Below are 14,282 nucleotides of genomic sequence, written 5' to 3' on the forward strand. Positions count from 1 at the left end.
TACAAAATGGGGAGAAAACTCTGAAGAATGTCATCAAAGTATACAGTTAGTTAGATGCTTGCAACTTATCACTTACTACCTATTTATTACAGCAAACTGAAAAGTTTATAGTATGATAGTATCAGAGGCAAATAATAGACTACAACAGTATCTTTTCTCTATGATATTATACAGCAGAGAGTGTATAAAAATATTTTGTTTCTGGTACCTATCTTATATTTATCTCTGGTATACCGTACAGTAAACAGTGTTGAGAGTACGGTATACATATTTGTTCTTGTTTACAAAGAAGTTATTAAGATGTTATTTTAGTTTAAGTATGCATTAATTTGAACTGTTATTCGGTGTGAAATTCAGTACACCTTTATGTGAATTGCATTGTGCAGCACATTACTGTTACTGTATAATCATGCATAACGGTATAAGTGAGTTGTGCGATTCGTTTTTTATTTTGTTGTCCATTTCACCTCGTGACCTCATGACAGTCACCTTTTTCTTCCGCAGCCTTCCTCTTTATCACATCTCTTTCTCACATACACTTACTCTTTCTCTCTCTCTCTCTCCCACTCCCTCTATTCAGTTTTCTCTGTCTCTCTCCCACTCCTCGTGTTAATCATTTTCTTGGTTTCAACCTGGGTATCTCTTTATGTGCATTTAAGTATGTTGGAAAGTTAGTCAATCTTTCACAACTTTGATTTATCTTAATAAAAACAATATAAAAAACTTGAAAATAGTAAAAAAAGGGTACTTCAAGTTGTTTATATTGTTTTTATTAATTTAAAAAGTAGCCCATGTGAATGAAGTGTTTTTTTATCTATCTTATATACTTTCATCTTGTAGATAGATATTTTATATTTCCATCATCTTATTAATCGAGACTATCACGATGTAACCAAAGTTAGGTATCTCAAAATATTGAAATTACGCTATATACCAAAGAACTTCATCAATAAGATATTATGTAAAAACATAACTACCTATTACATGGGAAACCATAGTTGGCTAGGTATTTTTCCCCCTTTCTTTTTTTTCAGCACACCCCACCATGAAGCCTGTTTTTGTATTTTATTACAAATGTATTTTTGATTGTGTTTTGTTTTCTTTTATGTATATTGTGTTGATTTGAATAAAATTATTGATATATTGATAAAACATAGACATGTAAACAGACAAGTTCAATTCCAATACTTCATCTGAAATTTATTTTATTCATCTATTTATTTATTCATTTATTCATTTACAATACAAATGACACAAATGTAATAACATTGAAAGATGGAATAATAAGGTAGTCCTTGTGCTATTTTTCTTCCAAATTTATAGGTGACTAAGTCCAAGATAAGGTTAGAATTTCACGTGTACAACTTTTATAATTTTTTTTATAAAATGATTAGCTCTATAGTAAATTTGTATGGCTTTTGTTGGTGGGGAGTCCCTTGCGGGAAGGTCCCACCGCCTGAATACATAATTTAAGCCGTCAATGGGCCTTACGACTGTCATACTTCAGCCGGGACCGACAGTTTAACGTGCCCATCCGATAACACGGGAGTGATCTGGTTAAAAAACTTTAAGCTCTATAGAAAGTAATGATAAAATAATCCCTTTTCTTCTTCTTAAAGAAGAATGTGAGGATCAGAGGAGCATGGGTGATGTACAAAATAATTTATTATTCCTCTCCTATATTATTTCATGATTATTGTAGCTCTATCATTATGAAATAATATGCATTTTCATATTGCGACGAGAAGACGTCTTTTCATAAGACGACGAGACAACGATATTGCTCAGGGCATCACTCTGTTTATTGACGAGCGAAGTGAGGTCTAAGATTCAAGTCGACGGTTTGGCATTTCTCTTAATGTTTAAATGTTTATATGTTGCGCATATACGGCGAAACGCGGTATAGATTTTCATGAAATTTGACAGGTATGTTCCTTTTTTAATTGCGCGTCGACGTATATACAAAGTCTTTGGAAATTTTGCATTTCAAGGATATTATAAAAGGAAAAAGGAGCCTCCTTCATACGCCAATATTAGAGTAAAAATCAGACTATAGAATTATTCATCATAAATCAGCTGACAAGTGTTTACACAGATGTGTGGAGAAGCCAGTTTATTGCTGTATTTCCATAAGGTCTATAGTTTCAATCAGGTACTTGTGGATGAGAATACTGCGTGAGGTCTACTGATCACAGAACTACTAGTATAGTTTGAATTATTTAATTTGAAGAATTTTGTTAATCCAACATTCAACAAAGAATAGGAAGTTGTAAATATAAATATGATTTTCTTGCTAAAGATTTATTTTTTCAATGGAGATTAGAAATGTAGAATATGCTAGTATTATTTCTGAATTTAAATCATTTCAACCGCCTGCTCCTCCTGAAAGTCTTATTCATCAACTATAAAGATTTGGGAGTCAGATCTCCCACTAGGCGTCAAATCTGCAACAACTGTAGAAATCAATCTGAAAAAACAGACAATTCAAAAGTCACAAACATTACAAGAGGTTACTGTATTAAAATCTTCAATCTAATCAATTTTGACCCAAGAGTTGTATTCTGGCGGTGGCTCAGACTGAGAGCTGAAGTCTGTAGTTGGGTCAGCGGAGCCGTGGAATCCGAGAGTATGTAAAAAGATGAAGGGGCCGACCAAGAATAGTATACAAGATATACCTATATACCATAGATATATAATATGTTATACCTATATATTATCCTTGGGGCCGACCATGTTGGTTTGATGCATGTAGAGAACCGGTTGGCACTTCAACCAGGTTTACAAACCCCCTCCCGCCATCACCCTTTCCGTTCTATGTCTAAACTCACCGTTTTTTATCAGCTTTTCTACTTGTTGTGTTGTTTGTGCGCGGATGGAATAGTGTTGTGATTTGGCTGACACACTGACTGACAAGATAGAACATAGAAGATACCTCTGCAAAGGATTACCTGCACAGGTATTCCTGATTGTATGTAACCTCCTGATTGTATGTAAGCTCCTGATTGTATGTAACCTCCTGATTGTATGTAAGCTCCTGATTCAAATTCAAATTCATTTTATTGAGCCAAAAAAGAACATACAGGCCAAGTCAAAACTTAAAAATAGACAGAATAACAAAGTATTATTAAAAATTTAAGTATATAACTATGGTAAGAACACATTTATGATACAACAGCAGAATTAAAGTGTCATCATTCAGAAATTCATCTACACTATAGTAAGCCCTATTCACTAAGTATGCATAGAGTTCTCTTTTAAAATTTATTGATGGGGTATATAAACATTTTGGTAACTTTTTAAACAGTCTCGAACCAATTACACTAGGACTTTTGTCAGAGAATCTTAATCTGTGGTGATTAATAAATGGGTCTCCATTGCCACGAGTAGAATAACCATGGACATCACTATTGTATGACATTGATTGTATATAGGCTCCTGATTGTATGAAACCTCATGATTGTCTGAAATAATCTGATTGTCCAGAACCTCCTGATTGTATGTAACCTCCTGATTGTCTGAAACCTCATGATTGTCTGAAATATTCTGATTGTCTAGAACCTCCTGATTGTATGTAATTTCCTGATTGTCTGATAGTTTAGAACCTCCTGATTGTATGTAAGCTCCTGATTGTCTGAAATATTCTGATTGTCTAGAACCTCCTGATTCTATGTAACCTCCTGATTGTCTAGAACCTCCTGATTGTATGTAACCTCCTGATTGTATGTAACCTTCTGATTTTCTGTAACCTCCTGATTGTCTGGAACCTCCTGATTGTCAGGAGGTTCCTGATTGTCAGCAGTAAACTGAAGCATTGCTCTGTTGCATGCTGCATCCAATTTTATTCTGCAATTCCAATTGGTCTATACAAATATTTAAAAAATCTCTGTATTGTCAATATGCAAAACTTTAAATAAACATATTCAGATTAATAAAAACAATATAAAAATCTTGTTGTACCTGTTATTTTTTAAAAATTTAAAATAGTTCAACTATTATAAATACTTGAAAAATAAAGGGTACTACAAGTTTTTTATATAGTTTTTATTAATTTGTTAAAAAGTAGCCCATATAAGTGAAGTGTTTTTATGAAACATATTCAGTTACATACAGTCATAAACTTAAGGAATAAATAAACGAATCAGCAGTGGTGCAATTACACAATGAAATCACATAATAAAGTTTAGTAATTGAGGCTGTAAGGCTATAAATTGTTGAATACAATTAACTTGGATCTATACACTAAAGTGGAGTCCAACTTAGAATGGCAGTGGAGAAAGATGGGAGAACAACGTTGCCGATTCTCTGCCTTGACACTGCCTTCTATAGAGTATAGATGATGTAATAATTATACTAACTGTTAATTCTTGTTTAAAATGATCAATTATCTTATATTTGTCTAGAAAATACTACATATTTCGATGATTAAACAATACATTTTCTGAGATTGAATATTTTGTTAGTCAATTTTATTCCTAAATTGTTAAAACAACCATCTGGCAAGGTTGCTGAGCTAGAAAAGGATAGCGCTATCTGCTTTGTCGAATGATAGACAAGGATAGCAACAACAATGAAATACTGCCATTATAACATGGACATCACTATAGTACTTCAATAGGTTGATCTGAGGAAGAAAAGCATCAAGCGTCATTCCCCTAATAATTTGTTAGTTATAAACTCATAACTTTTATTAGTTGCTAATTTAAATTTTATTAAATTCAACACAAAATAAATAAAAATCAAAAATAACTTTCTCATGAAATACAAAAACAGGCTTCATGGTTGTTGGGTGTGCTGAAAAGAAGAAAAAAGAGAAAAATACATAACCAACTATGGTTTCCCATGTAATAGACAGGTAGAGGGTATAAAAGTAAGGAATGAAGGGTGAAGAAGAGTGGAAAAGGGGAAAGAATGGAGAAGGCAGGAAAAAAGAGAGAAAAAATATGAGCAAAAATTGTAAGCGAGTCAACTTTCAACAAAAATGTATTTAAAAGAAAAAAGAAAAGGCATTGCAAACAATAGTTAGAGCAGAAATCTCGAGACTCATGCGTCGATATGAAAGAAAAATCTGGTGTGGTACACTCACACAGTTTTCCTTGCTCATTGAACTGTAAGCCTCATTCTTAAACGAGAATAATTTAGGGGAATAACATAATGACGATTGGCGGCAACATATTTGATACTACGATCAGACATCTGTATATGTTTATAAATATATAATTGTTTTCAGAGTATTTTTATCCTTTGTGTAAATTGTGAAATTCGATGATTTTTTTAAAAGTCGTCAAAACAGCTGTTCTACAGATGAAATATCTCGACTATGTGTTCTTTTTATGAACTGCTCTACCGACCTACCTCGTGCACGAGAAGGAGGTTACAAAGTACATTTCTCAAGGATGGGGTGGACCCCCCATTAGTTTCCCAGAAAGGAGACTCATGCCAGTTGATATAGCTGATGCATACAGGGTATGCATTTGAAAAAAAATCGGTCAAGTCATTTTTAAGAAAATTGTGAAAAACATGGTTTTTTAGTGATCATCCGCCATTTTGAATTGAATTTTATTGATTTTCTTGTTGTCGAATCCTCATGGTATAAGGACCTTAAGTTTAAAATTTCAAGTCAATCGGTTTATTAGGAATGGAGTTATCATGTTCACAGACATACACACACACACACACACAGACCGACACCCAAAAATCATGTTTTTGGACTCAGGGGACCTTGAAACGTATAGAAAACTTGAAATTAGGGTACCTTAATTTTTTTGGAAAGCAATACTTTCCTTGCCCATGGTAATAGGACAAGGACAGTAAAAAATTACTGTAGGTCCAGGTTTTTATTTCTAGTTTAGTTTTTTTACTAATCTTAAAGTCTATGAGGAAGTGGTCCGGAATAGGGTTTTTTAGTGCTTATATAGATCAACTGTTTAATATAATACATAATGATTGTTGAATTATTCTTATTAATTATTATATAATTATATGAATGATGATTGTGTTATTGTTTTTTGCAGGATGAAAAGGTCCACACCAATCTGATGGACAGACTGATCAAAGCTGTGGAAGGCACTTAATACAGCGATGTCTCAGCAGCTGAGTGGCGTAGTTGGAGGTGGAGGTGGTGGAGGGGTGGCCTCGCTGTGCCCGCGCTTCGCACAGAACGCCTGGAAGAAGGACCTCTGCTCGCACTGCTTCAAGTCCAAGGAGGAGCATTCCGAGGAGGCCAAGCACAGTCGTGGCCGATTCGCCGCCCTCTACCCGGTCCGAACGCCCATCACACCCGACAAACCTCCTCAGGTACAAAAATGGCTCATTTTCCAGTGTAAATAGTGTCCACTTGAACTAGATACTTGTCTACAGATGGCAATTACTAATATATTGCAATTATTCAAACTCTAATGAATTGATAATTATTATTAAACGAATTATCCAAATCAAATTCTCTAAAGTAACATGATTTAATGATTATCAAAATCCAATGTAAAAATCAATCTATGATTATTAAACAAAAATCCAAATCAAATGATGTAAATCACCTTATTATTAACTATTATAAATACTTGTCATTTAACGGATTCCTTCTCAGATAGTAAAATAAATTCATAAAATTAATAAATAACTAAGTTACCTGTAACTCAAATTGGAGACTTTTGCCAATGGAAACGAACTAAATACTTGCCTACAGATGGAAATTACTGAGGTATTGCAATTATTCAAACTCTAATGAATTAATAATTATTATCAAACGAAAATCCAAATTAAATGCTGTAAATCATGGTGATTTACAACATTTAATTTGGATTTTCGTAAATCATGGTGATTTAAGGCATTTAATTTAGATTTTCGTTTGATAATAATTATAAATACTTGTCATTTAACGGATTCCTTCTCAGATAATAAAATCTCCGGTACATTAAATTGAAGACTTTTGCTTTTCTAGGAATGTCAGTAAAGTTTCATTATTGTTATTACCTACTACATTATGTGACGCAAATTATGAACACTGAGTATTGTCTCCTCAAGTATTTATGAAATAAAAACACAATAAATTACAGTATTCGAATGTGAGGAACTGTATTAGCATACCTTGAATGACAGGCGTTTATTCTTTTAAGATTGACAATATAGCTTTATCATTTGCAGATAAAATATGAAAATAAAGTGTGTCTTTAGAATTCAGTTGAGGAATATACCTGTGATTTAACAAATCCTCGAACAAACGAACTGAACTAAAACAATGAAAATCAAGGTTCATGAGAAACCAATCGTTGAAAAAAAATACTGATAACAAACAAAATGCCTAATAAGTATTAAAATGGAATAAAATTTGATAGAGTTTCAAAAACCTATAATTTCAAAATAAATGAATATAAAGATTACGTTTATAATTAACTGGTGCTGAAACCTTTCGAAGTCTTATTATTCATCCTAAGGGACACGTTAATAAAATAACTACCATTAAAAATATGCCTTCCTAGCTAATAAACTGAGACACTGCTGAGTAATAAGAAATCATGGTCCTGAGAAACCTATAATACCTCTCTCACCTGTAATACCAACTACTTAGTCATTCATCATAATTGTTTACCTTCTAAAATGAGAAAGTGATTATAGTTATGAAACATGTAAGTATATCATCTGCTTATTTGCAAATATTTATTCCTGTCAAACATCAATTCAGAACAGAACAGATCAGAACAGACTGTCTTTAAAAGTAGTTTCATTCTAAATGCCATTTAGTCAATAATACAGTGTGTGCAAAAGAGAATGATCCGATTTTGAATAGCTATATTTATTGGAAAGAAGGAAGGGCTTAACACTAACAAATTGCCTACTAAAATACTCACAAAATATTGGAGTTTACGAAAATGCATAATAAATGTACAATATGTCCTCCATTGGCTGCACGGACGACATCTAGTCTGTAGCTTAATTCATCCCAAACTGAGCGTAAGATGTCTGCTGTCACTGAGGCTACAGCCGCTGATATTCGAGTTTTCAGTTCATCAATGTCACGAGGTAAGGGAGGAACGTAAACATGTTGTTTAACATATCCCCATCAGAAAAAAATAGCATAATGTTATGTCAGGGGACCTAGGAGGCCAAGAGTAGTGTAAAGCTTGGTCTCGCGGTCCTGTACGCCCTATCCAACGTTGAGGCAAGTTCTCATTGAGGAAGCTACAGACTAGATGTCATCCGTGCAGCCAATGGAGGACATATTGAATATTTATGATGCATTTTTGTCAACTCCAATATTTTGTGAGTATTTTAGTTTGTAATTTGTTAGTGTTGTGCCCTTCTTCTTGATAAACATAGCTATTTAAAATTGGGTCATTCTTTTTTGTACACACTGTATTACATTATGACAGAATATTCATGACATCTGAAGGTGCGTACAGATATACGCGCCGCGAACATGAGCAATTCACTTTTAATCAGCTGACTATATCTGTATTTTTACAGAAACGGTAAGATACAGATATAAAAAACTTGGCATCAGCTGATTAAAAGTGAATTGCTCATATTCGCGGCGCGTATATCTGTACGCACCTTTATGCACTAACATGTTTTTCTAGCAGATAGCTTGAGAAAAATTATTATGTGTGATACAACTCTATTCCCAGAATCAAAATTAATTAACTGAATGAAACAAAAAACAGGTAGCGTACCTTTTATTTCAATATGATCTAACTATGCAAAAATTTAACTTTATAATGTTTATCTAATTGAAAATATTTTGTGTTTCAGAGTATCCTGAAGACTGATAGTAGCAAAAAATCGGCCTCACGGAACGTGAAATTTCCAGAGGAGGAGTCGAAAGTGATCGGTTATGGTGGGGAGGAGTTTTCCGATGATGAGGAGGAGGAAGAGGAGATGTTCGAACTCGAGTCAGACCCCCTCCCAACTGAAACCACTGACAACCCTGAGGATGACAAGGATCTGCAAAGGATAACAAAATCCAACACCGAGTTCAACTCAATCTCAGCGAATCTCAACGAAAATGTCGACCCGGCAAAGAAACCGCAGATGCCTCTGATGCTGGGACAAATCGATTCAAACAAGAACACACAGTCGCCTCCACTGCTGGTCTCCATCAAACCGTTTGGAAGCAGTATCGAAACAAATATCAATGCTAGTCGAAAATCGCATCTGAGTAAGTTGTTGGACGATGGTAGTAGCTCCACCAATAAGAACACTCAAAATGGTAACAGTGTTGCTGTGCCCCACACTAACGGCAAAGATGAGGAAGTTAATGAGGATAGTTCTAACAAAACAATTAATAGTGACAGGATTACTGATGATGACAACAAACTGAATAAGACTGTCGATACAACCAAGACTGATAACAATAGTATTAATATCTTGAAATCCATAACTAATCATATAAAAATCGCTCCAGTAAAAGACAATGATGCTGATAGCGATAACAAAAACACATTGACGGAAGATGAAGACAATAAAGTTATGAACGGGGAAGTTATAGAGGATAAAGTGAATATAAAGATAGCTTTAGATAATCCGGTTACAACTAATGAGAATAGGAAGACGCAGATTACTAGGGGATCAGTTTTGACGAAGAATCATGAACAGGTTAAAACTAAACGCTTCCAGTCTCCTGGGATCACATTGAAATTGGAGGATAGAAATGAGTCCAGTAGGTTGAAAGAAAATCTCAATGAAAGTCTGTCCAAGTTCAAAACGAACTCAGCGTTGGAAGTTAGTGTGCAGCAAAAGAATTACAAGAATATAAGTGAGAATAGTCGGGGGTTGAATGATAGTAAAAGTGTGGAGTCTATAAGTGAGGGGTTGAGTGAAAGCAAAAGTGTGGAGCCGAAAGAACAGACCGGGTTCGATTATATAAGTGCCATAGCTACCTTGAAGAATGAACTAATGCTGAAGAAGATCGATCAAGTGCTCACTAATAGTAGACCGTCCTCGTTTGTAGAGTCTGAGAAGACGAGGGGTGTAGGAGTGGGGGGTAAAGAGTCAACTGTGAATGAAGTGAGTATAGTGAATGGAGTGGGGTCCACGTTCAAGGATATCATTGAGAAGGAACGGGTGATAGAGGAGGATAAAGATGTGACCCTGCAAGTGATGAAGATCCTGGACTCGGAGGGTTTGAGTCGGGAAATGGCGGGTGAACCTGACGGAAGGGCCGATTCGGATGATGTGAGTGAAATGCCTCCTGCTCTGCCGCTCACCCCGCCACCCCCGATCAATGAGCCTCACCCCAGGACGTCGTTTCTGCACACCTTCTCCAAGGAGAAGCCCAAGATCCCGGCCAAACCGAGAGTACCTGAGCTGGTGGCGACTGTTGTCCACAAGGAGATTGTGAGTAAATACTATCAATGTATTATATTATAATTTGAATTTATCTATCAATAAGAGCCAGAACATATTGAGGCTGTGCAAAGGCTAAAAATAAACTTTTTACTCGTGATATTTTTCAAAGTTTTCCGATTTGTATATCATTAAGCTATCAAAATTAAAAAGTTTTCTCAGGAAAACATTTTTTTCCGATCATTACTTTTTGAGATATGACCGCCTGAAGTTTGAATTTTTGTGACAGAACATTTCAAACTCGGTAGGATATTTTTCATATGGATTCTTCATGGCATTGTTGATCTAGTAAAACAAAAAATTTCTAAAAATATCAATTTTTGATAAAGTTATTTAATTTACCAAAAATATCTCAACTAAAAGTTATTTTTAGTAAATTGAATAACTTTATCATAAATTGATATTCTCAGTAAATTTTTGTTTTACTAGATCAACAATACCATGAAGAATCTATCCTCTAAATCGCATGGATTTATCTCTTGCCGAATTTGAAATGTTCTGTCACAAAAATTCAAACTTCAGGCGCTCATATCTGAAAAAGTATTGATCGGAGAAAAATGTTTTCCTGAGAAAACTTTTTCATTTTGATAGCTTATTGATATACAAATCGAAAAACTTGGAAAAATATCACGAGTACAAAGTTTATTTTTAGCCTTTGCACAGCCTTAAGAGTTTTTAGACTGCGTTTCTGGAGTCGGAACACAGGAAGCTGATTAGGTTGGCGTCTGAATAAACGCTTGATAAGACTCTTTCCTAATTTGGTCTGGTCCTAAGACTCTTATAGTTAAGCTCATTCACGTATACAGTTGCAAAACAAAGTTTTCCATTTCCTAGGTGGATTTGAGTGATGATTCTTTTAATAATCTTATGTCGGGTTTCACCAAGCTCGGTCAAGACATTTGAACATGCTCAAAGAAGGGATGATTTACAACGAGTGCACTGGGACATAATTATGATTTCTATGGGAATAGTTACCAGGTGTAACTATTCCACTCCACATGTGTGAATTTTACCCGGCTTGACCATGGTCAAATGCCTTTTACCAGGCTTAATTATTGATGAATCCGAGCAATAGTCTGTTTGCTAAGATGTAAGTGAAGCACATGCTAAACTTGATACATACTCCAACTCTATAATAAATTCAATTCAATAGTATAGACAGAACATTAATAATTAAAACTATTTTAGTTGCGATCTGACAAATTCTTACACTCCTTCCACAAGAGATCACTGGATGATCATTATTGAAAATATCAAAATTTCATAGGATTCACTTCAGATCTATTCTCAATTGACTAGGGTAATGCTATCAAATTTTTGATAATACATGATAATTTTCACTTATCTCAACATTAATTGAAACATTCTTCCAAATACCTCTTTTCTATATAGGGCTACTTTTATAGAAATAGAAAGAAAAATAAAAATCTTAGTACCCTTTTTGAAAACATTTAATCACAACATGTTTCGGACATTGATGCCATTTTCAAGTGATATGAAGTAAATAAATAAATACTGCTAGAAGATTCTTATTTTGATCATATGTTAGTGTATTTATATGATTTTATAAACTAAAACTATAAATTGTGGATGTCCGAAACATATTGTGATTAAATGTTTTCAAAAAGGTACTAAGATTTTTATTTTTCTTTCTATTCCAAATACCTTTCTTCATTTACAGACAAATACCTCCATTGAAACATTTTTATATACCTAAATCTAGGTGTTTTCCAACACATTTTCCTCTAACGTTAGTTTTAGTCATTTTTGTTTTGAATATGAATTTTGTATCTGAATCTCAGGGTGTGATCACATTGAATGCTTATATGCGCAAGTCAGATCTTGCATGAGCAGAAAAAAAATGTAAAGTGGTATTCAAATACATTGTGACTTGAATGGAGCTGCTTACACTGAACGCAACCAGCAAGTATACATTCTTGAAGCTCTTTCCAGATTTTCTTTCTCATTTACACGCTTGGCCATGCACAACCAAGCTTACACTTGCACATATATGCATCCAATTTGATCACACCCTTATTGTTATATTAAGGAAATACATTTGAGTGTTCACCTGTTGTTTCCATTTCAAAATTGTGAACAAATCAATAATACATAAAAATTGTTCGTTAGCCATGTGACCAGAAACCGATTCCGTCGACTCCAACATCGACGACGTTCGTCGACCTAAATCTGGACGCAAGCAAGAACATGAAGCGCCAAGCACCAAGCCTCCCCCCGTGTCCCCCACGGACACGCCCACCGGACTCTTCCAGAGGAATCCGTCCATTTCGACCAATCCGGACTCGCCTGTCGTCAAAGAGAGAGAGAAACGGGAGAGAGCCAACAGCTGCAGTCCTCTGCCCACTCCTGAGACGTCACCGAGGCGTACGCTCTCTCTCTCGCATGACAGTTTGGCCGGCCATATTGTCGAGAAGCAACCGTATTCGACTCCTGAGAAGATATGCACGGTGAGTTCAATAGAAATTTCTAGAATACTCTCATTGGTAGAGAGGATATGATGCTCACTTGAGCTGTAAGCTATAGTGAGATTCACCTTAAAAGGTTTAGGATGAACATGTTAAGCCATCGGTCCCGGCTACCTAGAAAGAAGTTGTTAGGTCGTGTCAGAGATCCTGAAATTGATCAGTTGCGACCTGAAAACTCTGTCACCAGACCTGAGCCAGCCAGGTCTCTCGATATTATTATTATTATTATTATTCCGTTAGAACGTCAGCACCTGATCAATAGTGGTTTCCTTTCCTTGTCTGACATTGGACAAAGCAGATAGCTCTATCCTTTAGTAGATCTGCATTGCTGCCAAATCGTATGTAAACTATGAAGAAATGTAATGAACTAAATTACCAGAATATTTAGTCTCAATTATGAAAATTTATTTTCAAATCATGAAAAAATATATTTGAGATAAAATTGATCATTATAAACAATAATCAATCATTAGTCCAGTCAATATAGACATAAAAAAGGGGTGTGCTTGCAATTTATATTGTAGTTCTGATTTTTTAATATATTATTTAGATACATGAGAGAAGTCCAGAACCAAATTCTTCATGCAAAATTTCCTTGTGCTATATACAGGTGGCCCAAAAACCTCGTATTTTCGGTTCATTTTCCAGTTTTCAGCTATTTCCGCCAAATCCAGTGATCGGACAGAAAAATTTGCTCCCGCCTGTTTTTAAGACTATAAAATTCTGAATGAAATGAGATCATTCGGAACTCTGTATCTCCAATGAGTACTGAGTTATGATTTTTCAAAAATGAGTGAACTTTTAAGAAAAAAATCAATTTTGATTATATTTGGTATTTGATCAAGAATATATCCCGATTGTTACAATCTATAAGTAAAATTCAAAATCCCTCTGGGCGTAATTTTGTGCTCTACAGTCTGAGATTAGGTAGAGCGCTCGATCTTACATAGATTTCCAGTTACACCTGACAACAATGCTCCTTGTATTGTGAAAAACACCTAATTTTTAGCTTCAACCATCATCACCATCTATATTGTCCTCTCAGTGATATCTTGCACAATGATATAAGTTCATGAGATTATGTTCTATGAGAATCTCCCGTTAGATACACTTCATTTCAGTATTTCCTAGTGGAGAGGCGCGCTTGAGGACACCTCAAGGATCAAGATTCCAAACACATAACTTTCGACACAAAGCTCGGATCTCATCGTACTACACTTCATTCTTCTCGGCTCGTCAATGCGGTTCAAATCATGCATCACAAGTCAAATTCAGTCAAAAAATGGAAGATTTATTGTTGAGTGTACCTAAGCCATATTTCCATACACAGAAAATGGCCAATTTCTATATCTGGTCTATTTCCGAAAATACGAGGTTTTTGGGCCATTCTGTATGTATAGCACAAGGAAATTTTGCATGAAGAATTTGGTTCTGGACTTCTCTCATGTATCCAAATAA

The 14,282-nt window shown here is 34.9% G+C and overlaps 1 protein-coding gene across 1 annotated transcript in view; it reads left to right on the forward strand.

Moving 5' to 3' along the window:
• The window catches only part of LOC111056196, a 61,812-nt gene that overhangs the window by 31,033 nt on the left and 16,497 nt on the right, over positions 1 to 14,282 (forward strand). Inside the window, 4 exon segments of the mRNA XM_039426447.1 lie at positions 6,012 to 6,294; positions 8,746 to 10,329; positions 12,469 to 12,606; positions 12,609 to 12,806. Coding sequence (XP_039282381.1) covers positions 6,079 to 6,294; positions 8,746 to 10,329; positions 12,469 to 12,606; positions 12,609 to 12,806 — 2,136 coding nt within the window. The 5' untranslated portion in view covers positions 6,012 to 6,078.

Source organism: Nilaparvata lugens, chromosome 4 (genome assembly GCF_014356525.2).
Source record: "Nilaparvata lugens isolate BPH chromosome 4, ASM1435652v1, whole genome shotgun sequence".
NCBI classification, from domain to species: Eukaryota; Metazoa; Arthropoda; class Insecta; order Hemiptera; family Delphacidae; genus Nilaparvata; species Nilaparvata lugens.